Source organism: Toxorhynchites rutilus, chromosome 3, assembly GCF_029784135.1.
Source record: "Toxorhynchites rutilus septentrionalis strain SRP chromosome 3, ASM2978413v1, whole genome shotgun sequence".
Lineage (NCBI taxonomy): Eukaryota > Metazoa > Arthropoda > Insecta > Diptera > Culicidae > Toxorhynchites > Toxorhynchites rutilus.
The window spans coordinates 168,620,882-168,647,657 of NC_073746.1; the positions used below are offsets into that span (position 1 = coordinate 168,620,882).

The window sequence follows — 26,776 nt, forward strand, 5'->3', positions numbered from 1 at the left end:
ATTGGGAAGAAGAACTGGCCAATCGAGACGCTAATGTCGCGGCGTAGACGGTATCGTGCATCATAACGTACGCAATCGATTAATTTGTACCTAAGCGTATCAACCGTGAGTCTATCAAACCTGCCTGGTCAAACTCTGAGCTTGGGCGTTTGAAAAGAAAAAAACGGGCAACTCTTCGAGAACACGCTAAACTTCGTACTGACTCTACGAGGACGTGTTTTTCCGAGACCATTTCGAACTACAAACGGCTGAACGATCACTTGTTTCAAGCGCACCAAACACAGTTGCAACGTCATCTGAAATCCAATCCTAAGAGATCCTGGCAATACGTAAACACACAAAGGAAGGAAACAGTGTTACCCTCAAGCATGACCAATGGTGAAATGGAAGCTGCCACCATCGCCGATATTGCAGACATGTTTCGCACACACTCCAGAAGCGTTTTCAGCAATGAACGAATTAGCAATCAGGACGTAGAAGCTGCATATCGCAATGTACCTCCCTCAGCTTTCTCAAGTAATCCGTTTTCGATCACCAGAGAAATGGTTGTCTCAGCTGGGAATCAACTGAAGAGCTCAATGGGTTCCGTTCCAGATGGCATTCCGTCATTGGTCCTCAAACGCTGTTTGCCTGCGCTGGCAATGCCTTTGGTCAGTGTTTTCAACTGCTCTCTCTTATCCGGTGAATTCCCAGTCTGTTGGAAGGAATCCTACGTCTTCCCGATTCACAAGAAGGGTAGTAGAAGGAATGTATCTAATTATCGAGGAATAGCTTCATTAAGTGCTACCTCCAAATTATTCGAGTTAATTATTCTAGAAAAACTGGTTCAACACTTCGCCCACTGCATTTCGGAGGACTAGCATGGCTTCATGCCCAAGCGGTCGACGACTACCAATTTAGTGAAATTTACTTCGTTCATCATCCGCGAAGTGGAACTAGGCCATCAAGTAGATGCCATCTATACGGATCTTTCTGCAGCGTTCGATAAAATGAACCACGATATTACTTTGGCTAAATACAACAAATTAGGCGTCCATAATAATCTGCTTGCCTGGCTATCATCTTACCTAACTGGTCGAAATATGTCTGCTAAAATTGGAGACTATGTTTTTTCTCCCTTCCCCGTGACATCCGGTGTTTCTGAAGGCAGTCATCTCGGACCATTTCTGTTTCTGTTATATATGAACGATGTTAACACTATTCCGAAATGCCTTAAGTTGTCGTACGCTGATGACCTAAAACTGTATTTGGTGATACGGAAATCAGGCGATACTAGTTCCCTACAGGATCAATTGGAAGATTTCGCCGAATGGTGCCAACTGAACCGCATGGTACTCAATGTTTCGAAATGCTCCGTAATATCATTCGGCAGACATCGTGCCTTGATTCATCATAACTATGTTCTATCGGGCACTAGCTTGCAACGGGAATCAACAAGAATTTGGGAATACTCATTGATTCTAAGCTCACATTCAAGAATCATGTCGCTTACGTGGTATCAAAAGCTTCCTCTAGTCTCGGCTTCATATTTCGCTTCGCTAAAAATTTCAAAAATGTATATTGCTTAAAAGCTTTGACGAGCTTAAACGAGCAGTATCCTCTGCGTAGAACGAGATACACACTACAACATGGCGCATTTTGGTCAAAATCATCCCGAATGGGTTATTTGAACCGATTGAGAGAACCGATTAAAATTCATATTAAATTGACGTTATGTTTGTAAAGGAGTGAGAGTTTTTCCATCTGGTTCTATAGTTATGAAACACTGGAATTTTTGTTTTTTGAATGCTTCGCGCCTGAACACAAGAATAAAGTTGAAATGGCCAGTCTTATAAATGAAAACAGTTATTGTATTCTACACTGTATACATCAATTCAACCGACTTCTTACGTATCTTTTTTTTTTATAATTCGTTTCTTTATACAGGCTCAGTTACATAGGTTTAAAGAAGCCAAACTCTCAACTATACTTTTACTATTAACATGTTTTCTTAATTCTACGGTTAATGAAATACGAAACCGATTACTCGCGGTCGACTCGAGTTTAGAAGGGTGACACAACTTACGTATCTTTGGAAACATAGAAAAAATGAGTGATTCTATAGTTGTGAAACGCATTGTATCACTACTACTTTCAAAACTACTGCAATACTGCAATGTTTGAATCACGCAGTAATCTGTGCGTGATACCTAACGCTGTGGAACCAAGAGGACATTAAATTTGGCCAAAGCCAAATCGACACTTATCATTAATACAAGCATTCGTCCCGTTCAAATTGTTCTGGCGACGACTCCGCTATTTGTTTCGACCTGGGCATATTTATAGCATTTTATGGCATTTACGTGCACGGCATTGCTGCTCCTGCCATCGTGGTGGATGGTGGCGCAACAGACATTCGCAGGGGGTTTTCTATAATAATACTACGATTACTCCTTTCTCTGCCATTGTTTCCACACGGCCAGTGCGGCAGCAGTTAAATTGTCTTCTTCCGCCAAACTTTGTCCATTCCATCGTTGAAAGTTTAATCTAACAATGGATTACATAATAACTGTACGGCTGCATTCGCGAAAAAATAGCTGACGGGCAAATGAAGGCACGCCTTCGTGAGATTTGCTGTAAAATCGCGCGTGTTGTGCACGATTTCTCCTGATAGTCGCATGTCGCGTGTGATGAGGCTCAAATCCCATGACAATTTTACTGAACGCCATTTGAATGATTATTGTGTATTGAACATTGAGCATTATTCATTCATCAGCAAACAATGATATTATCTGGGATTTGTCTTCCACCGAATACCGAATAATCGATTGGGCTTTGGATGCATTCCAAGGATTATGGCTTCGAACGGCTAGGCTGCATCCGAAGCGATTTTATCGTTATTACGTGGAAACCGAATTACTTAGAGATTGGCACTTTTTGTGCTGACACAATTCTACTGAGGGTATTTTGAGAATATTTTTCAATATTCCATTTTTACAATTAGATTAGATTTACATTTCATACCCGGATGAATTAGACTATCCTCAGGGTGTTCGTAGAAAATAATCGCATTGTGATGAGATATGTATAGGAAATGGTGGTATTATTTTTATTATTTTTCATTATTTTTTTGTGTGATTTCAGCATTGAATTGTACGAATTGGGAGACTGTTTAACTATGTTTTCTACTAGTTAATGCAGCCCATAAGCGTAATAAAAATGAAATACAGAGGCCAAATCTAAAGGACTTTTTCGACATGTTCAAATGAATCGTAGGAAAGGCAATAGCTATCCAATTTTAATAGTGTCAAAGGCAAGGTGAGGTCTACGAAAGAAATATGGTTGCTATGCGAGACTTGATGGCATGTGGAATGCACTTGTCACAATGCACAATGGTCCAGGAGATGTATTTAAGTGGAAATTAGCTTTACGAGCTCGACCGTTATTCTTTAGACAAAAACTGCCTTCGACAAAGTTGTTACATATGATAGAGCGCTCATTTTTTTGTTATCAAAAATAGGGTGACCAAAAATGTCGATGAAATAAAAAATCTAACTTTCTTATCTTTATAGATAGATGTATATCGATATAATCGATTTAGCGCTTTTTCCTAAGTTGCATTAGGGTGACCATGAAAAAACGGTTTTTTTTTGCTTTAACTTAATATTCAATTCTACATCAAAACTGTTTTCGTACGACTTTTAGAGGTTATCAAAACCAACATTTTGCGATGCAGAAGTTGTCAATATCTTAATCCTACTTAATGTTATTGATGTTTTTCTACCCAAAAACTCATGATTTCAATTTAAATTTACTCAAACACAAAAAATAACATAGTGTTGAAAATCACACATCATGTAGAGTGAAATATGCTAAAATGTCGTCAATAAACTTTGTTTATGTTTGCCCCGGAAAGAATGACAAACAATTGAAGAGAGCTTTTTTTTGGGAAGAAATATCAATAACTTTGAGTTAAGTTGAGATATTCACATATTCTGCATCGCAAAATGTTTGTATTAGTAAGTTCTAAAAGTCTTCCAAAGACAGTTTGTATGTAGAATCTATATCTATAAAAATGGATTTCTGTCTGCCTGTCTGTCTGTCTGTCAGATTCATATGGACTCGGAAACTACTGAACCGATCGACATGGAAATTGGTATGTAGGGTATTTTGGGGCCGGGGAAGGTTTTCATGATAGTTTGGGACCCCTACCGCCTCTCTAAGGGGGGGGGCTGCCATACAAATGAAACACAAATTTCTGCATTAGAGACTCCACCATGACTCGAAAACTAATCAAGAAAATACCAAATTGGCATGCGAAGGTTTTAGGGGACACAAAACGCTTCTATGGCGAATAGACACTCCTCCCGTCTCTCTGAGGGGGGAGGGGGTTTGCCATACAAATGAAGCATACATTGCATAATTCAAGAACTAATCAAGCAAACGAAACCAAATTTGGCATGTGGAGGTTTTAGGATGCAATGAATGTTGAATTGTGTCTGAAAATAATCTGATATTATAATGATGAGTTTTGGTAGAAGTACTAATAATTTTTTAGTAAAAGGTAAATTCAACGGGGTCGATTAGAAGTTCAATCAATGAACAGTTCTGCGATTGGACTCATGAACTTGCGCTTAGTAAGAAAACGTGAATATTGTAGGTATTGATAACAAAAAACAGATTTTGGGCGGGACGAAGTTTGCCGGGTGAGCTAGTATAAAAAAGAGTTTTTTTTTCATGCTAATCTTAACGTAATTTTAAAAAAAATAGTGCCTTTTTGACATAGGACTACGTCTTTCATTTCTATACCGGTGTGTAAAATCAAAGTTTCGAAACCGAAAGCGTTACGCCGGAGACCGAGTTTTTAAGCGTTAATAGCTCCTAAACAACTGAACGAAATGGTATGATAAACACTTCATTCGAAAGATAAAAAAATCTTAAAAAAGATCTTAAAAAAGCTTTCGACACCCTGAACCATGAAGTTCTTCTGAAAAAACTGTATCAATACGGGATTAGAGGAGTTACCAATGATCTGATAAAAAGCTATCTATGTGATCGAGAACAATTCGTTATAATCAACGGTGTTCGCAGTAGCTTGCGCCCAATTGACATAGAAGTTCCCCAGGGAAGTAACATAGGTCCTTTGCTTTTCTTAATCTATATCAATGACCTAGGAAACCTAAAGCTTCATGGTACACCAAGACTATTTGCGGATGTTTCGGCTTTATTCTATCCTCGCCATAATACTCAATCCATAGTAGCAGACATGGAAGCAGATTTAGCGTTACTAATTGAATACTTCAACGGTAATTATCTTACTGTCAATCTTACCAAAACAAAGTATATGGTTTTTCATTCGCCATGCAGAAAAATCTTCCAACATCCTGATCCGTCTGTCTGTAGCCTAACAATTGAAAAAGTCGCATCATTCAAATACTTAGGGCTACATCTAGACTCACGTCTCTCTTGGGACACCCACATAAACCACGTATCGAGTAAAGTTTCAACTTTATATGGTCTCATGAAAAGAGTACGAGGTTTCGTTCCCAAAGATGCGTTGTTGCGATTTGATTACGCATGTATTCATTCCATTTTTCAATATCTAATAATTATCTGGGGTCATGCTGCTAAGTCAAAACATAAAAAATACAAACATTGCAGAATAGATGTGTAAAAATAATCTTTAATCTACATTTCTTACATCCGACAGATGCGCTCTATACTAGTATACAACACAGAATCATTCCAATTTTAGGCTTGTGTGATTCACAAACAATCATGTTTGTACATAATACCTTACACAATAGCAAATTTCACCACAACATAAATTTTTCGACTCGAGTTAACCATCACAAAACTAAAAATGCCAATGAACTAATGAGAAGCAGAGCATGCACGAACTTGGGTCTTACACATATTGTAAACTACGGTCCATCAAAGTTTAATACACTTCCTAACGACTTGAAGTCCATAACTAACAGCAATATTTTTAAAAGTAAGCTTAAACAATATATAAACAGGAACGTAAGCGAATATTTCCTTCAAGTGTGCCAATCATCTAACCATGAAGTTCTATTTTTTTTCTTCTATGTTTTAGTAATTGTCAAACGTTATCATTGTTAAATTTTGTTTTGTATTTTTTCGTGAATCCCTTCAAAGGAACTATGTTCCACTGGGATTTTACTGTTTCTTTGTCTGTAATTATACTCTCCGCGTTTATTTTTTATTTTTTTATAAATGATAGTAAGTGTCCACTACCAGGGCTCTGCTGAGCACATTGGTGTGGGGGTCAGTGGAGGGTAAAAAAAAATATGTCTACGCGTTATATACTTGTTACTTTTTGATCCAAAAACTTGTTTCAATAGCCTTAAAATTGTTCTCAAAACAGGCTATTGAAATCACCAATCGGTATATAAGCGAGCGCCGCTCGGAAATCCACTCAGTTCTAATTGAACAGCGATTGGAGCATGTTGTCGCTGTTGTGGTGAAGCTCTTCGTGTTTATCATGAAAGCGCGGATGAACGGTGTCACCAAGAGCCTGTTTGTGCACCTTAGGCCAGAAGGGAATCCATCAGGAAGAGAGTGATGCCACAAACGGTTCCCCGGGAAGACATCGCTACACACACATACACGCGTGGAATTATTTCCGTTTGGATGCCATTCAACATCGAGAAAGTTCCGGAAAGATCTAATCATTTCTGGAAAATAATCTGCCAGTTCCTCTGGGAATTTAAAAATACATTCATGTGAATGAGTTTTTTTAATGTTTTCTAACCATATAACACAGTGACCAAATACATTTGATTTTGTAATTTTTCAACTAAGTGTAATTAGCAGGAAAGCTCCTGAAAATTATTCTTGCCCATCAGTAGGATATTTCCGTATCCAATATTGTATGCGCACGCAATCGATTACTGCTCAGTCGCCGAAAGTTTCGAGCTCAGAGAGTTCATTCCCCTCTAGTTTGCCTTCCAAATTGCCATCGTAAACCACACCTTCTCTCGATTCAATCACACACACAAAACATACTTAAGCGATATTCTGGTGGTGAGACGCATTTATTTTTCGTGAGGACATCGACAAGACAACATCGTTGCCTAACGTGCTGGAAGACGTGGACGGCGAAGGATCGACACATACACGCGCGGAATTCTTTCCGTTTGGATGCCATTCAGCATCGAGAAAGTTCCGGAAAGATCTAATCATTGCTGGAAAATAATCTGCCAGTTCCTCTGGGAATTTAAAAATACATTCATGTGAAAGAGTTTATTTTAATGTTTTCTATCCATGTAACACTGTGACCAAATATGTTTCAATCAAGTGCTATTAACAGGTGGTTATCGAGTTAGTATTAACTACTGGTGGGCTTCCAGTATCGAGGAAAATGTGGAAATATCTAATCGTTGCTGGAAAATAATCTGCCAGTTCCCCTTGGAATTGAAAATTACATTCAAGCGAAAGAGTTTATTTTAATGTTTTCTATCCATAAAATATCCATATAATACCTTTGGTTTTGTGATTTGTCAATCAAGTGCAGTTAGCAGGAAAGCTTTTGAAGACTATTCTTCAGAACAAGGTTTTTCGTATCCTATATTGGATGCATTAAACCTTGTGCCTCCAACGTAACGCTCTCGTTTTCGAAGCCCCCCAAATATTCATTTATTCATTCATTCAGAATGGATTTAGATTCAACTTCAAACAAATGATCTCTAAATCAACGATAGTCCTACGTCACCCTTGCGGTTATACCATAGATATAACCCACTTCCTGTTTTTTTCGGTTATTTCAAGAGATAGAAAAAAAAACTTTGTTCTACAAAGATGTCTCAAATAACTAGGACTACAACATTGTCGAACTATGTTTACCTCTATCTATAAAGATAAGAAAGTTAGATTTCTTATTTCATTGACAATTTTGGTCACCCTATTTCCGATAACACAAAAATGAGCGCTCTATCATATGTAAAAACTTTGTCGAAGACAGTTTTTGTCTAGAGAATAAAGGGTGTGTCACATCAAATTGCATCACGGGAAAAACGCTGTAGAAATTCGCCCAGTAGACCGATCCTTTTGAAAATTTTAGACAGTAAAATAAAAACTATTAAACAACTTTTGGCATTTTCTTTTTTTCATACTTCGAGCCCAAGCCCGTATGCTCGCACCTTCCTCTTTACCCCGTCCATAAGGTTCTGTACAACGTCAGGTTGTAGTTTTTTTTTAACAGAAATCCATTTTCTTTTGAAGTCCGCCTCCGATTTGACAACTTTTGGGTTCTTCCGGAGGGCCTGCTTCATAATCGCCCAATATTTCTCTATTGGGCGAAGCTCCGGCGCGTTGGGCGGGTTCATTTCCTTTGGCACGAAGGTGACCCCGTTGGCTTCGTACCACTCCAACACGTCCTTTGAATAGTGGCACGAAGGGAGATCCGACCAGAAGATGGTCGGGCTCTCGTGCTGCTTCAATAGTGGTAGTAAGCGCCTCTGTAGGCACTCCTTAAGGTAAACCTGCCCGTTTACCGTGCCGGTCATCACGGAGGGGGCGCTCCGCTTTCCACAAGAGCAGATCGCTTGCCACACCATGTACTTTTTGGCAAACTTGGATAGTTTCTGCTTGCGAATCTCCTCCGGAACGCTGATTTTGTCCTCTGCGGAGAAGAACAACAGGCCCGGCAGCTCACGAAAGTCCGCTTTGACGTAGGTTTCGTCGTCCATTACCAGGCAATGCGGCTTCGTCAGCATTTCGGTGTACAGTTTCCGGGCTCGCGTCTTCCCCACCATGTTTTGCCTTTCGTCGCGGTTAGGAGCCTTCTGAACCTTGTATGTACGCAGGCCCTCCCGCTGCTTGGTCCGCTGGACGAATGAACTTGACAAATTCAGCTTATTGGCGACATCCCGGACCGAACTTCTCGGATCACGTCTAAACTGCTTAACAACGCGCTTGTGATCTTTTTCACTGACGGAGCATCCATTTTTGCCGTTCTTCACCTTCCGGTCGATGGTTAGGTTCTCGAAGTATCGTTTTAGTACTCTGCTGACCGTGGATTGGACGATTCCCAGCATCATACCGATATCCCGATGTGACAACTCCGGATTCTCGAAATGAGTGCACAGGATTAATTCACGACGCTCTTTTTCGTTCGACGACATTTTTCCAAATTTACGAAAAATTGACAGTGAAGCATGGCCAACGTGATCTATACACTCTTATCTGATTATAAGAGAAAGCTGAAGATATAATTCCTAAAAATTAAATTTCTACAGCGTTTTTTCCGTGATGCAATTTGATGTGACACACCCTTTAACTGTCGAGCTCTTAATGCTAATTTCCACTTAAATACATCTCCTGGACCATTATGCAATGGAAACAGAAAATCTGAACCGATTCGGTTAAGTAGTGGGGGTGAGCAAAAGTAACCGCAGCGGAACGAATTTTCACCTTCTGTTTTCAACCGAAGAAAACAACTCTCGTCGCTGTAAAATTCTTTCTTCACATCCTTGAATTTCATACCCGAAACAATGCATGAATTCGCAAAAATTGATTAATCGATCGGAGAAAAACATCAATCGTCCCAAAAACCCACTAAATTAACACAAGCATTGAACAATCCAGCATCGGATATTACGTTAGAGCTCATCGAACGTTTTGAAATAACTCTTTAGTGATAGCGTTGGAGGCCCTGAAAAGGACCCTGGTTATGTGGAAGCAGCTGAACATAGATTCATTATTCATTATTGTTCTCACGAAAACAAGACACAAGCTTAGAACTCACTCTTCTTCTGGACACCTACAAAAACACGGCAGGCGATTATATATTTGAACCACCACCGTCATTATGAACACACAAAATCATAGATGCGATGCGGTACGTTCTATTTTTTCATCGAACCGCCATTATTGTCCGGTCGCTAGCTGATTTGATGAAATTTGCGCTAGCGGATGACTGATTCTGATTGTTAGTTGTGTTACCTCCTTCCCGGCTAGAAAATGACTGCGGTTCCAAATATACGCATACTGACTGATAAGAGAACCACACAGGGGTGGACCTTGCGTCGCAATATTTCCCTTCTCTATTTTACTTATCCCCCTTGAAAAGAATTATATGCACGGTGGATAGCTACGATTGTGTTCGCAATGGTATTGATGTAATAAAATTATGTTTCGCTGTTACTCTAGTTGCTCCTTTTGATCGGTACAACTTGAGGAGCACAAATTGGGCCAATCAGAACGAGGGATTTGACCTCGATATGCGCTAATAGTGCTACTTCTTTGACATTGCACGGACTTTTCAAATGATTCTTGTTACTTCTGTCTTCATCCGTCGCGAGCTCTGTTATATTCTCTCGTTCGGGTATGAGATTTTTTCTAGACTTTCCAAATCTACATTTTTTTCTAAACACGTACAGGTAAACCTTTTTTTGTGCGGGGGATAGGGACCGTAGTAAAAAAAAGTCGTACAATACTTCACCAGTAGCTTTAAAAAATCGTTCGGTACACAATTTGAAATAAACTTTTTTGGTGCGGTAGATAGAGACCGCATTAATAGGGTTCCCCTAAAGAAAATAACTCAAACCCACGCCATTCACCGTTTGATTTCTTTCTGTTTCCTTTCTTCGGGATGGGACAGTTTGACTTTTTGGTTGCGTGTGGCTATGTTGTGCTTTTATTTGCTTGTGAAACTTATTGCTATTAGAAATCATGTCATGCGCAACTTAGAGCATTTGATGGATGGATGGGAATGATTTGAGAAGTGAATAATTTAGACGCAAATTTGCTTTTTTCGCACTGAAATCCATATAAACCATCGAAAAAAAAACTAAATGGACGATAACTTCGCCAAATATGCTTATTTTAATTTACCGCACAAAAAAAATTGCACAAATCGTCGCACAAAAAAACCGCACAATAGCAGGTTTTCCTGTACTAAACACTTTTAATAGGTTTTAATAATAGAAAATATTCCAATATACATGATTTTTCGCTTCTATTAAGAATAGTTATTAGGATTGGCAGTGGTACAGGCAAATCATGGTAATTACCCCTTTCTTCAAAAAGAGTAAATATTTGACGGCGAAAGTTAATTTCATATTTTAAAACTTTGTTCAATTCCAACAAAATCATCTGAAATTTTATATGAATCACTAGCTGACCCGGCAAACTTCGTTCCGCCCACAATTTATTTTTCGTTATCACATTTCTTACTGAGCGCACGTTCATGGGTCCAATCGTAGAATTGTTCATTGATTGATCTTCTAATCTACCCTTAAAAATTATTTTTTACTATAAAATTTCAGTACTCCACCAAAACTTGACATTATAATATCAAATTATTCTCAGACACAATTCTCGTGCAAGATTTTTCATCCACTTGCAAATAACATGTTTCTCCGTTACATGAAATAAATGTTTGATACAGAAAATATGATAGAATAAAGACAGACCTAAATCGGACAATTCCTTTCTCGAGTTTTGCTCTCATCAACACATTCGGCGATCCATTTTTTATATTTATCACTTTATCACATTAAATTCCATTTCCACTTTCGAACGAAGATCAATTTCGTTACCGCAAACATCAAATGGACTAACAACGCTCGTCAATATGTAATTGTAGAACACATGCGAATTGAATTTTTCGAACTTTCCCATTTTCCTTCAGACATTTTCCTTTCCTTTCAGAAAATTTTCAATTGTCATGTTTGGTTGGAATATGTGTATTATTTTTATGGAACCCTCTCTCCATTCCAGAGAAGGAAGGGGTCCTACCATCATAGGAACATTTCTCGTACCCAAAAACCCTCACATTCCAAATTTGGCTCTATTTGCTTTATTAGTTCTCAAGTTATGCAGGAATTTGTGTTTCATTTGTATGGCAGCCTCCCCTTAGAGAGAGGGGAAGAGTGTCGAACCACCATAGAAACGTTAATCGATCCCTAAAACCTCTATATGCCAAGTTTAATTCCATTTGCTTGATTAGTTCTCGAGTTATTCAGCGCAACCCATGTAGACTGAGAGGAACGTCAAATCACTTAAGAAACGTTTTTTGTCTCCTAAAACCTCCACATGCCAAATTTGGTTTCATTTGCTTGATTAATTCTCGAGTTACGCAGAAATTTACGTTTGATCTGTAGGCCAAGTTTGATTCCATTTGTTTGATTGGTTCTCGGGTTGTACAGCAACTTCCAACACAACCCCGCCCTCTCTTTAGAAAGGTAAAGGAGTGTTAAACTACCATAAACACATTTTTTTTTATCCCATCCGTTTATTAGGCTCATTTAGCAATTCAGCTGTCACAGAGCCGAATTTATTCGTACACATTTTTATGTTAAGATAACTATTGTTGTATATTATTTAGGCTTAAGATTCCTATCCATCGATAATCATTTGTTTTTTTTATGTATAACACAGTAGCTGTTTAGGCCTAAGAATATTCCAATTCTATCGATACACAACACATGCCGCCTTTTTCGGCGTTAGAATATTCCTATTGTTCGAATGTTCACAGTTGGACTGTTCATAACGGGACTGCTGATATGAGGCTTCCATTGCTGTGTTAGAATTAGCACCAATTACCGATGCAGCAGATCGTAATGTGAGCGGTAAGGGACTGGGATTACCGACACATGATGATTGTTGCGTGGACGTAGTAGCTAGAATAACACACAAAGATGGTCAGTTGAGGGGCCCTGAGTTATTAGCTCATGATCGTTCGCTTAGTAGCGGACACGCAACCTATTAGGCTACGAAGACCCCCTACGAAAAACATTTATTGCTCCCTAAAACTTCCAAAATTGCCAAATTTGGTTCCATTTGCTTGATTAGTTCTCGAGTTATGCAGAAATTTGTGTTTCATTCATATGGCAGTTCTTATATTGCTATCTTGGTCCAATATTACGCGCATGCACTTGAGTCATTTTGTCGATTAACCCCTTCATCACGGCAGTGTACTCCGTCAAAGTGCTACCCCTGTACGGAGCACTGCGCCGAAAAGTATGCACATCGCGCTGGTGTGATCGAAGAGCAGTATGAATTTCATGTCGTCTAAAGACGACGCTCGTACACACAGCTCGTCGCGCGGATTTCGTCTATAGACGTCGCTCGTAACGAAAGGGTTAAGAACAAGCTTGTGAATATTTGGCTCCATTGGCGTGAATGACATGACAGTAGAAACAGATAATACGTTTTATTTTTGTTTTTTTTTTATTGGTCTCAGAGGCTCCAATCTAAGACCGAGAAAAAACAAAAGTATTAGGGCATAGTAAAAGGCAAAGTGAAAAAAATACAGCGAACTAAACAAAATTGTTTCGGAGTTTTACGTTATTTCGTTCCGATGCCTAGCGTACCGGGCCAAAAGGAAATCGTTCAACAGATTAATTCCCTTTCACTTTCGCATTGCAAACTCGCGTGCGTGTTAGGAATAGATAATAGATCGGACTTATGAGCTTTTGGTTAATCTCCTTTTCTTTCTTCTGCATGCATATATACGCGAGATTGGTTCCCGCATAGTTCTAGTAGGGGAACCGCGAGTACGACGGACAGTGGGGGTATAATGGACAGGTGGTTGATTTGTATAGTTCCATTATGAATTTCAAATTTCTGTTGAAAAATACATTTTTTTTACATGCTATTCTACAATATTTAAACCATCCTATGACAATGAATACTGATCAAAAGTGGAATAGTGAAACAAAAACCGAAAATCAAACATGATTCCGAGTGTGGATGTAATTTTTGCGGCTTCGATATTACGCATTTTGAGTGGTTTGGTTGCAAAATCGAGTTCGCTGATGGTTATATTTTGGTTTGTGAGTTGACAGAGAAGTGACATTAGGTATGTACGGAAAAGTTCATTCACTTACGACGTAAATTTAAATTATTGAAATAATTGCACTGGTGGGGTTGAAATGGATAGTCACATCCATAATCACATCCAACGCATGTGAGTGAAGAGGAGAATATTCAACTCTTTTTTATATTGCTTTCTCTTTTTGTTCTATTTCAGTTACTGGACACACAAACACTGAGAGAGAGCGAAATTTTTCCTCTCGCAAGCGATAAACTTTTAGGCTTCGTATATTATGAACCTGTCCATATTACCCCACTATATGTCCATTATACCCGCATCGATAAAAATGTTCTACTTCTCGGTTTGTTTTAATTTCAGTAAAAAAACTGAAGAACACATTTTCATAAAACACTAGCTGACCCGGCAAACTTCGTCCCGCCCAAAATTTGTTTTTTGTTTTCAATACCTTCAAACATTCACGTTTTCTTACTATGAGCAAGTTCATGGGTCCAATCGCAGAGCTCTTCATTGATTGATCTTCTATTCGACCCCGTTGAATTCACCTTTTACTGTAAAATTCCTAGTATTTCTAACAAAACTCATCATTATAATATCAGATTATTTTCAGACACATTTCTTGTTCAAGATTTTTCAACCACTTGCAAATAACATGTTTCTCCGTTACATGGAATAAATGTTTTATACAGAAAATATAATAGAATAAAGACAGCCCTAAATCGGACAATTCCTTCCTTCCTTCATCACATTAAAATCCATTTCCAGTTTCGAATAAAAATCAATTTCGTTAGCGCAAACATCAAATGGACAAATGGACTAACAGAACTTGTCACTATGTAATTGTAGAACATATAAGAATCTAATTTTCCCTTTCTCCTTCAGAGTTTTCCGAAAATTTTCAATTGTCATGTTTGGTTGGAATATTTTTGGTTGAAATATGTGTAATATTTTTATGGGACCCTCTCTCCATTCCAAAGAAGGGAGGGGTGTCATACCATTATAGAAACATTTCTTATACCCAAAAACCTTCACATCCCAAATTGTGCTTGATTAGTTTTCGAGTTATGTAGAAATTTGTGTTTCATTTGTATGACAGCCCACCCTTAGAGAGTGGGAGGAGTGTCTAACAACCATAAAAATATTTATTGCACCCTAAAACCTCCACATGCCAAATTTGGTTTTGTTTGCTTGATTTATTTTCGAGTAATTCGGGAATTTGTGTTTCATTTGTATGACAGTCACCCCCCCCCCCCCCTTAGAGAGGGGGTGGATGGTTTAACCATCATAGCAACATTTAGTACACTCTAAAACCTCAATATGCCCAATTTGGTTCCATTTGCTTGATTAATTCCTGAGTAATGCAGAAATTTGTGTTTCATTTTTATGGCAGCCCCCCTTAGAGAAGAGGAAGGAGTATCCAACCACCGTAAAAACATTTATTACACCCTAAAACCTCCACATGCCAAATTTAGTTTCATTTGCTTGATTATTTCTCGAGTAATGCAGAGATTCGTGTTTCGTTTGTATGGCAGACACCTACCCTAACCCCCCCCCCCTTTGGTGATGCAGAGGGGGGGGGGGGGGTGGAGAGTCTAGCCGTCATAGAAACATTTATTGCACCCTAAAACCTCCACATGCTAAATTTGGTTTCATTTGCTTGATTACTTCTCGAGTAATGCAGAAATTTGTGTTTCATTTGTATGGCAGCCCCCCTTTAGAGAGGGGGGTGGAGAGTCTAACCGCCACAAAAACATTTATTGCACTCTAAAACCTCAATATGCCTAATTTGGTTGTATTTGCTTGAATAATTCTGGAGTAATGTAGAAATATGTGTTTAATTTGTATGGCAGCCCGCCCTTAGAGAGGGGGGAGGGGTCTCAAACTATCACGAAAACCTTCCCCGGTCCCAAAAACCCCTGCATACCAATTTTCATGTTGATCGGTTCAGTAGTTTCCGAGTCCATAAGAATCAGACAGACAGTCAGAAATCCATTTTTATATTATATATATATATATATATATATATATATATATATATATATATATATATATATATATATATATATATATATATATATATATATATATATATATATATATATATATATATATATATATATATATTTGGCCAGTTGTTTCGAAAACCAGTGTCACTACTGTCAGAAACTGTTTTGACTTTTGGAAAACATGAGTTTCCAAAGATACAGTTGAAGTTCTTCTTAACATGACCGTCTTACCCCCATTTCCCCTAGATAGCAAAAGTGTTTGGTTTGAGCTGGCATCATTTCGCTTGCCCCGCCACGTGTGTAGCATACGATTCGAAGTCGATGAGTCATGACTGCTAATGAAATTGTGCTGCATGCCCCCGTCAGGAGTTTTATGTCTTTCGGCTTCGTTAGTGTTGTTTCGTTGATTATGTAACCGTGCCAGGCTAAGCTTCGGCAACGAACGAAAGTAATTCTTTTACGTATGCATAGCTCTAGTTTTGTTCCAGGTTGAACATGTACATGTACCATATAGCTGTTAACATCAACCGAATAATGTTCCCTGTCAGGCCATACAAAAAAGAACTCTTACCGGAACCTTGTGGGATAGAGCTTTGTCAGCTCGACAGCCGCCTCGTAATCGAGCTGCATATCGTTGCACACGGTTGGTGGATGGTCGCAATCCGGTCGGCCAGGGCACCACACGCGATGTTTGCGGGATTGAAGCGACCCTCGGGGATCCCGAATCAACAGGATCACGCGTACGTTCAGACTGTAAACGAGAGAAAGTACACATCATTTGATTAGAATTTCAATTCGGTAACAGAAAAATACGACGATGCATGGGATATGTTATTTAATTATGTGGCAATATGTAGTGGATGAACATTGATCAGATCACAGACTAGAGTACACAGGAAGTGTGGTGCAATTCGGTACGAATTAAACCAGATGTAGCCATGTGACAAATATTTATTGGTCCTAGAAAAAAAAAACTATTTCGTCAGTTAACGTGTGGGAAAGCTATTGTGTATAATTATTACTGTTGTTGGTCTCGTCGTCATGTGCGACTATGGGGCAATTGTCTGTTTTTTTCGATTTTCACATAGCTCTCGCTGTCGACCAAAGCGACGGATTGAATGCTGACTTTGAAAATACACCATACTGCTCTCAGTGGATGGCGGAAAATTGCGACACGTTTGGGAATCAACTTGAACGAAGCGTAATTTAAACGACTGCCACATTAGTTAATAGAATTTACATAATTGTTTCGGCTGGACTCCCACATAAATGGTTGATATGTGATACTGCGCGTGTTATGCGGTTTTGTAATCAAAGGAGTGTTTTTTTCTCAATGATTCAGTAACATGGCAGCTCCAGCACCAGCAGAATTAAAATTCCATGTCCAATTGAAAACAAAATAAAGCAGCATTCATTAATCTGACTAAAGTGCATAACAAATTAAAATTTGGTGCGCCGGTGCTGCATCTAATTGCAACGAGAAAGTGTCGCCTGTGCGACGGGGATTTTGACTTCGCGTGGGTGAAAACTTTCCCCGGCTTCGACTTGGAGCCTTTTTCGCGCCACCTTGCTACTGCTAGCGAGCAAACTTTTCTTATTGCAATTTATTTGAAATAAGTCATCCGTGTGCCATTCATTCACATGCTTTCGGTGCGGCATACAATAACTCGTTTCCTTTCCCACCAGGGAGTGGTGGAGCAGCGGAGGACCATGGTCTGCCGGCAAAACAGTGCAGAGTACCGAGAGAGCTTTGGGCCATCGATAGCATCGTGCGCTTTTGTCTTGAACAAGTCGTTATTTCATTATGCTGCAATACAGCAACCATGTCGGTCTTCATGACTCTGGAAACAGGCGACAAATGCAGATGAGGATCGCCCCGGAAACTAAGACGTCGTTTGAAATTTGCAAGCAAAAGTTGATGGATGCGGAATATAGAGCAGCGATAAAGCGCTATCTCTCGCTTAGCTTGTTCCCCTTCGGGACAGCGAAAGAGTTTCCCATGGAGAAACTTTGTGGAGCGTAGGAAGTTTTTAGATTTGAGTTCAGAAGTGATGTTAGAGCAATTCTTATGATAATCGTTCTGAAGTTTATTCCTAGATTTTAATTAGGTTTCAAAACATTTCCACAATTCCAAGCAATCCCAGGTTATGCAAAGCATTGCTTATATACAGTAGTTAAAAAAATAAAAACACTTGTATTAAATAACTTTTTAGTTTTATTTCGCAATGAAACAATGAAAATTACGCTTTTATTCTCTGGAGGCATCTTTAGAAATTTATAAACAAATAATAAATGGTTTAGATCGAAACTGGGAGAATACAGAGAAAGGTGAATCAATTCATAACTTAGTTCGTATGATGAAAACGCCGTTTTCGCCGATGAATATAATAAAGGGTGTGTCACATCAAATTGCATCACGGAAAAAACGCTGTAGAAATTTAATTTTTAGGAATTATATCTTCAGCTTTCGCTTATAATCAGATAAGAGTGTATTGATCACGTTGGCCATGCTTCACTGTCAATTTTTTATAAATTTGGAAAAATGTCGTCGAACGAAAAAGAGCGTCGTGAATTAATCCTGCGCACTCATTTCGAGAATCCGGAGTTGTCACATCGGGACATCGGTAAGATGCTGGGAATCGTCCAATCCACGGTCAGCAGAGTACTAAAACGATACTTCGAGAGCCTAACCATCGACCGGAAGGTGAAGAACGGCAAAAATGGATGCTCCGTCAGTGAAAAAGATCACAAGCGCGTAGTAAAGCAGTTTAGACGTTATCCGAGAAGTACGGTCCGGGATGTCGCCAATCAGCTGAATTTGTCAAGTTCATTCGTCCAGCGGACCAAGCAGCGGGAGGGCCTGCGTACATACAAGTTCAGAAGGCTCCTAACCGCGACGAAAGGCAAAACATGGTGGGAAAGACGCGAGCCCGGAAGCTCTCCGGAGGAGATTCGCAAGCAGAAACTATCCAAGTTTGCCAAAAAGTACATGGTGTGGCAAGCGATCTGCTCTTGCGGAAAGCGGAGCGCCCCCTTCGTGATGACCGGCACGGTAAACGGGCAGGTTTACCTTAAGGAGTGCCTACAGAAGCGCTTACTACCACTATTGAAGCAGCACGAGGGCCAGACCATCTTCTGGCCGGATCTCGCTTCGTGCCACTATTCAAAGGACGTGTTGGAGTGGTACGAAGCCAATGGGGTCACCTTCGTGCCAAAGGAAATGAACCCGCCCAACGCGCCGGAGCTTCGCCTAATAGAGAAATATTGAGCGATTATGAAGCAGGCCCTCCGGAAGAACCCAAAAGTTGTCAAATCGGAGGCGGACTTCAAGAGAAAATGGATTTCTGTTCAAAAAACAGGAAGTGGGTTATATCTATGGTATAACCGCAAGGGTGACGTAGGACTATCGTTGGTTTAGAGATCATTTGTATGAAGTTGAATCTGAATTCATTCTGAATGAATGAATATTTGGAGAACTTCGAAAACGAGAGCGTTATGTTGGAGGCACAAGGTTATATGCATCCAATATTGGATACGGAAATATCCTACTGATGGGGAAGAATAATCTTCAGAAGCTATCCTGTTGATTGCGATTGATTGAAAAATCACAAAACCTAATGTATTTGGTCACAGTGTTACATGGATAGAAAACATTAAAATAAACTCTTTCATATGAATGTAATTTTAAATTCCCAGAGGAACTGGCAGATTATTTTCAGTAACGATTAGATATTTCCACATTTTCCTCGATACTGGAAGCCCACCAGTGGTTAATGCTAACTCGATAACCATCTGTTAATAGCACTTGATTGAAACATATTTGGTCACAGTGTTACATGGATAGAAAACATTAAAATAAACTCTTTCACATGAATGTATTTTTAAATTCCTAGAGGAACTGGCAGATTATTTTCCGGATCTTTCTCGATCCAAACGGAAAGAATTCCGTGCGTGTATGTGTGTGTATGTAGCGGCTGCTTCGAGATCTTCCCGGGGAACCGTTTGTAGCATCACTCTCCTCCTGATGGATTCCCTTCTGGCCTAAGGTGCACAAACAGGCTCTTGGTGACACCGTTCATCCGCGCTTTCATGATAAATGAAGAGCTTCACCACAACAGCGACAACATGCTCCAATCGCTGTTCAATTAGAACTGAGTGGATTTCCGAGCGGCGCTCGCTTATATACCGATTGGTGATTTCAATAGCCTATTTTGAAAGCAAATTTAAGACTATTGAAACAAGTTTTTGGATCAGAAAGTAACAAGTATAGAACGCGTAGACATTTTATCTTTCGAATGAAGTGTTTATCATCCCATTTCGTTCAGTTGTTTAGGAGCTATTAACACTCAAAATCTCGGTCTCCGGCGTAACGCTTTCGTTTTCGAAACTTTGATTTTACACCCCGGTATAGAAATGAAAGACGTAGTAATACGTCAAAAAAACTACAACCTGACGTTGTACAGAACCTTATGGACGGGGTAAAGAGGAAGGTGCGAGCATACGGGCTTGGGCTCGAAGTATGAATGAAAAGAAAATGCCAAAAGTTGTTTAATAGTTTTTATTTTATTGTCTAAAATTTTCAAAAGGATCGGTCTACTGGGCGAATTTCTACAGCGTTTTTCCCGTGATGCAATTTGATGTGACACACCCTTTATACATGTCATGATCAACTGGTATTCGAAAACCAAGAAATTAAATACGATTGATATCAGTAGCGATATCTTTGTGTGCTGTACGGAACTTATTCATTCCTTTTGAGCAAAACATCGGAAAGTGTGCTGAATAAATCTCTCATTAATGTTATTTTTTTCTATTGCAAACAAACTGCATCGAAAGTAAGCTGGACATTGGAAGAGTGAAAAATAACAGCTATTCATTCAGCGCAAAACAAACTCCGAATCGGTTGATGCCAGTTGGGCGTAAGTAAGAACATAATCCACAGCCAATTACTTCGCAGCTGTTACCACCACCACCACTTGGCGGTGGTTTTTCTCTGGGTTGCTTGCCTTTCGGTTGCCATGCTCTATTAAATGATAACGGGTCCAGAAACACTACGCCGGCAAGAAAAGTGGGTTTCACCGCATTATTCCTAGATCTTCAACGCTGCAGATAATTTAATTCGATTGGGGGTAGAGATAAGCGCTTTTTGTGAGGATTATCAACACTGGAAATCCGACCCAAGTATGTTGGAAATGAAAGTTATACCTTGGATGAACCGGAAAAAAAACAACGGCCTCAGTTGAGTTAGGTTCTGCTAGATACCACACTTGATACTGTACAAATCACATATAGAGATTTGATTTTTTTAGTATTTGTTCTTGTGTACATTCAACATCTCTTATTGCGAACATTTTACAGGGCTTTAGTTCCGCACAACGTGGAAAAACTGTGTACAGAACGTAAATAAACATCAGCAGTGAATGTGAAAATAAACTTAAAAAAAAACAAATGCAAATGCAGCATCAAAAAGGTTTAGAGATTTTGAAAGGCTGTAACTTCGTGATAAATAAACTGCTATACAGCATTTGAAAGTCGCAAATTTATAGCTATGATGAAGAAAAATCAAATAGATATAAAAAATTAAATAGAATATGGTGTCAATTGCGTCATGTTGATATAAGGTCTGCGTCATTCTTTCAAGGTTACATATCAAATAAATCGGTTCATGTACAAAAATTTTATGTCACTCTTCAGCAGGGCTAATGTACTCTTTTCTGGTCTGGAAGAACGAACAAATTCTCAAACAAATAAAAAAAATTAACAGAACACGTGTATTCCTTTTTGCGAATGCCTAATAACAACGAGATTTATATTCTGCAAAGTATTGCAGATTACTCCCTTCTTCATAAAACGTTGTTTTTATGCATAATCTTTCGGAAAAACACAACAAAAATTGTTTGTTCCCAGTATTTGAAAAAACAACATCAAGTTCAATTGACTCATGTTGATATTCTAGGCATTCTAGGTCCCACCATGAATTTTTAAGCCTGTAACCAAGATTGATTGATTCAAATGAGAGGATCTTTTCACATTTCATTAAACAATAGTTCTCTGCTTATAAAAAAACCCAGTGTATTGTTAAACCGAAATGCTTAAAGCTTGCGAAAATCATATCTGAAGCAATCATTCCGATGCATATATAATTTATGTACTCTACAAAAGCACTCTTTTTGTTCGGAAGGAAGGAACGCCTTACCGAAGACATCCCCCATCACTTTGGTGGGACAAGAAATACTCGGAGGTCTTCCCTGATTAGTCATCTGCCTTTAAAAATTAATTTAAAAAATCTTATAAAATCGAATCGTTCTGAGAATACCAAATCTTGAAATCCGAACTCAAAAGTTTGATGAAACTAGAAGTAATTCTAGTCTAGAGATTTGAAAGAAATCGAAGTTTTTTCGTTCATATTTTCGAAGTTTAGAGTATCAAGGATATGTCATTTTAGAGGCGCGTTATCAAATCTGGTACGATCTCAATTCAATGCGAAACAATGCGTTTTTCAAGCATGCGTACACGACATCTCAAGTGGAAACTGGACTGACATATTAGGCTGTCAAAAAAGTCCTGCGGTATTTCCGCGAGGTGTCGTTGTAATCACGTAGTTCTAGTCCTGCCACCGGATTGAAGATTATTGCTCTTCTCTCACAATCCCATTTCTTTTCTGCCACCGGATTGAATATTATTGCTTTTCTCTCATAATCCCATCTATTTCCTGCCATCGGATCGAATAGTATTGCTCTTCTCTCACAATCCCATTTCTTTCCTGCCATCGGATTGAATAGTATTGCTCTTCTCTCATAATCCCATCTCTTACCTGCCATCGGATTGAATATTATTGCTTTTCTCTCATAATCCCATCTCTTTCCTGCCACCGGATTGAATATTATTGCTCTTCTCTCACAATCCCATTTCTTTCCTGCCATCGGATTGAATAGTATTGCTTTTCTCTCATAATCCCATCTCTTTCCTGCCACCGGATTGAATATTATTGCTCTTCTCTCACAATCCCATTTCTTTTCTGCCATCGGATTGAATAATATTGCTTTTTTCTAATAATCCCATCTCTTTCCTGCCACCGGATTGAATATTATTGCTCTTCTCACACAGTCCCATTTCTTTTCTGCCACCGGATTGAATATTATTGCTTTTCTCTCATAATCCCATCTATTTCCTGCCATCGGATTGAATAGTATTGCTTTTCTCTCATAATCCCATCTCTTTCCTGCCATCGGATTGAATAGTATTGCTCTCCTCTCAGAATCCCATCTCTTTCCTGCCATCGGATTGAATATTATTGCTTTTCTCTCATAATCCCATCTCTTTCCTGCCACCGGATTGAATATTATTGCTCTTCTCTCACAATCCCATTTCTTTGCTGCCATCGGATTGAATAGTATTGCTCTTCTCTCACAATCCCATTTCTTTTCTGCCACCGGATTGAATATTATTGCTCTTCTCTCATAATCCCATTTCTTTCCTGCCATCGGATTGAATAGTATTGCTTTTCTCTCATAATCCCATCTCTTTCCTGCCACCGGATTGAATATTATTGCTCTTCTCTCACAATCCCATTTCTTTCCTGCCATCGGATTGAATAGTATTGCTCTTCTCTCATAATCCCATCTCTTACCTGCCATCGGATTGAATAGTATTGCTTTTCTCTCATAATCCCATCTCTTTCCTGCCACCGGATTGAATATTATTGCTCTTCTCACACAGTCCCATTTCTTTTCTGCCACCGGATTGAATATTATTGCTTTTCTCTCATAATCCCATCTATTTCCTGCCATCGGATTGAATAGTATTGCTTTTCTCTCATAATCCCATCTCTTTCCTGCCATCGGATTGAATAGTATTGCTCTCCACTCAGAATCCCATCTCTTTCCTGCCATCGGATTGAATATTATTGCTTTTCTCTCATAATCCCATCTCTTTCCTGCCACCGGATTGAATATTATTGCTCTTCTCTCACAATCCCATTTCTTTGCTGCCATCGGATTGAATAGTATTGCTCTTCTCTCACAATCCCATTTCTTTTCTGCAACCGGATTGAATATTATTGCTCTTCTCTCACAATCCCATTTCTTTTCTGCCACCGAATTTAATATTATTGCTCTTCTCTCACAATCCCATTTCTTTTCTGCCACCGGATTGAATATTATTGCTCTTCTCTCACAATCCCATTCCTTTTCTGCCATCGGATTGAATATTATTGCTTTTCTCTCACAATCCCATTTCTTTCCTGCCACCGGATTGAATATTATTGCTCTTCTCTCATAATCCCATTTCTTTCCTGCCATCGGATTGAATATTATTGCCCTTCTCTCCCAATCCTATTTCTTTCCTGCCACCGGATTGAATAGTATTGCCCTTATTTCCCAATCCCATTTTTTTCTGTCACCGGAATGAACAGTATTGCTCTTCTCTCACAATCCCATCTTTTTGCTGCCATCGGATTGAATATTATTGCTTTTCTCTCATAATCCCATCTCTTTCCTGCCACTGGATTGAATATTATTGCTTTTCTCTCATAATCCCATCTCTTTCCTGCCATCGGATTGAATAGTATTGCTCTCCTCTCAGAATCCCATCTCTTTCCTGCCATCGGATTGAATATTATTGCTTTTCTCTCATAATCCCATCTCTTTCCTGCCACCGGATTGAATATTATTGCTCTTCTCTCACAATCCCATTTCTTTTCTGCCACCGGATTGAATATTATTGCTCTTCTCTCACAATCCCATTTCTTTTCTGCCACCGGATTGAATATTATTGCTCTTCTCTCACAATCCCATTTCTTTTCTGCCACCGGATTGAATATTATTGCTCTTCTCTCACAATCCCATTTCTTTTCTGCCACCGGATTGAATATTATTGCTCTTCTCTCACAATCCCATTTCTTTTCTGCCACCGGATTGAATATTATTGCTTTTCTCTCACAATCCCATTTCTTTCCTGCCACCGGATTGAATATTATTGCTCTTCTCTCATAATCCCATCTATTTCCTGCCATCGGATTGAATAGTATTGCTTTTCTCTCATAATCCCATCTCTTTCCTGCCATCGGATTGAATAGTATTGCTTTTCTCTCATAATCCGATCTCTTTCCTGCCACTGGATTGAATATTATTGCTTTTCTCTCATAATCCCATCTCTTTCCTGCCACCGGATTGAATATTATTGCTCTTCTCTCACAATCCCATTTCTTTCCTGCCATCGGATTGAATAGTATTGCTTTTCTCTCATAATCCCATCTCTTTCCTGCCACCGGATTGAATATTATTGCTCTTCTCTCATAATCCCATTTCTTTCCTGCCATCGGATTGAATATTATTGCCCTTCTCTCCCAATCCTATTTCTTTCCTGCCACCGGATTGAATAGTATTGCCCTTATCTCCCAATCCCATTTTTTTCTGTCACCGGATTGAACAGTATTGCTCTTCTCTCACAATCCCATCTTTTTGCTGCCATCGGATTGAATATTATTGCTTTTCTCTCATAATCCCATCTCTTTCCTGCCACTGGATTGAATATTATTGCTTTTCTCTCATAATCCCATCTCTTTCCCGCCATCGGATTGAATAGTATTGCTCTCCTCTCAGAATCCCATCTCTTTCCTGCCATCGGATTGAATATTATTGCTTTTCTCTCATAATCCCATCTCTTTCCTGCCACCGGATTGAATATTATTGCTCTTCTCTCACAATCCCATTTCTTTTCTGCCACCGGATTGAATATTATTGCTCTTCTCTCACAATCCCATTTCTTTTCTGCCACCGGATTGAATATTATTGCTCTTCTCTCACAATCCCATTTCTTTTCTGCCACCGGATTGAATATTATTGCTCTTCTCTCACAATCCATTTTCTTTTCTGCCACCAGATTGAATATTATTGCTCTTCTCTCACAATCCCATTTCTTTTCTGCCACCGGATTGAATATTATTGCTTTTCTCTCACAATCCCATTTCTTTCCTGCCACCGGATTGAATATTATTGCTCTTCTCTCATAATCCCATCTATTTCCTGCCATCGGATTGAATAGTATTGCTTTTCTCTCATAATCCCATCTCTTTCCTGCCATCGGATTGAATAGTATTGCTCTCCTCTCAGAATCCCATCTCTTTCCTGCCATCGGATTGAATATTATTGCTTTTCTCTCATAATCCCATCTCTTTCCTGCCACCGGATTGAATATTATTGCTCTTCTCTCACAATCCCATTTCTTTTCTGCCACCGGATTGAATATTATTGCTCTTCTCTCACAATCCCATCTCTTTCCTGCCATCGGATTGAATATTATTGCTTTTCTCTCATAATCCCATCTCTTTCCTGCCACCGGATTGAATATTATTGCTCTTCTCTCACAATCCCATTTCTTTTCTGCCACCGGATTGAATATTATTGCTCTTCTCTCACAATCCCATTTCTTTTCTGCCACCGGATTGAATATTATTGCTCTTCTCTCACAATCCCATTTCTTTTCTGCCACCGGATTGAATATTATTGCTCTTCTCTCACAATCCCATTTCTTTTCTGCCACCGGATTGAATATTATTGCTCTTCTCTCACAATCCCATTTCTTTTCTGCCATCGGATTGAATATTATTGCTTTTCTCTCACAATCCCATTTCTTTCCTGCCACCGGATTGAATATTATTGCTCTTCTCTCATAATCCCATTTCTTTCCTGCCATCGGATTGAATATTATTGCCCTTCTCTCCCAATCCTATTTCTTTCCTGCCACCGGATTGAATAGTATTGCCCTTATCTCCCAATCCTATTTCTTTCCTGTCACCGGATTGAACAGTATTGCTCTTCTCTCACAATCCCATCTTTTTGCTGCCATCGGATTTAATATTATTGCTTTTCTCTCATAATCCCATCTCTTTCCTGCCACTGGATTGAATATTATTGCTTTTCTCTCATAATCCCATCTCTTTCCTGCCACCGGATTGAACAGTATTGCTCTACTCTCACAATCCCATCTT

At 39.1% G+C, this 26,776-nt stretch overlaps 1 protein-coding gene across 1 annotated transcript in view; it reads right to left on the minus strand.

The window, feature by feature from the left end:
- LOC129775841 (carbohydrate sulfotransferase 1-like) overlaps positions 1-26,776 on the minus strand; it is a 130,100-nt gene that overhangs the window by 13,407 nt on the left and 89,917 nt on the right. The window contains exon 3 of the mRNA XM_055780985.1: positions 16,358-16,537. Coding sequence (XP_055636960.1) covers positions 16,358-16,537 — 180 coding nt within the window. The remainder of the gene's footprint in view (positions 1-16,357; positions 16,538-26,776) is intronic.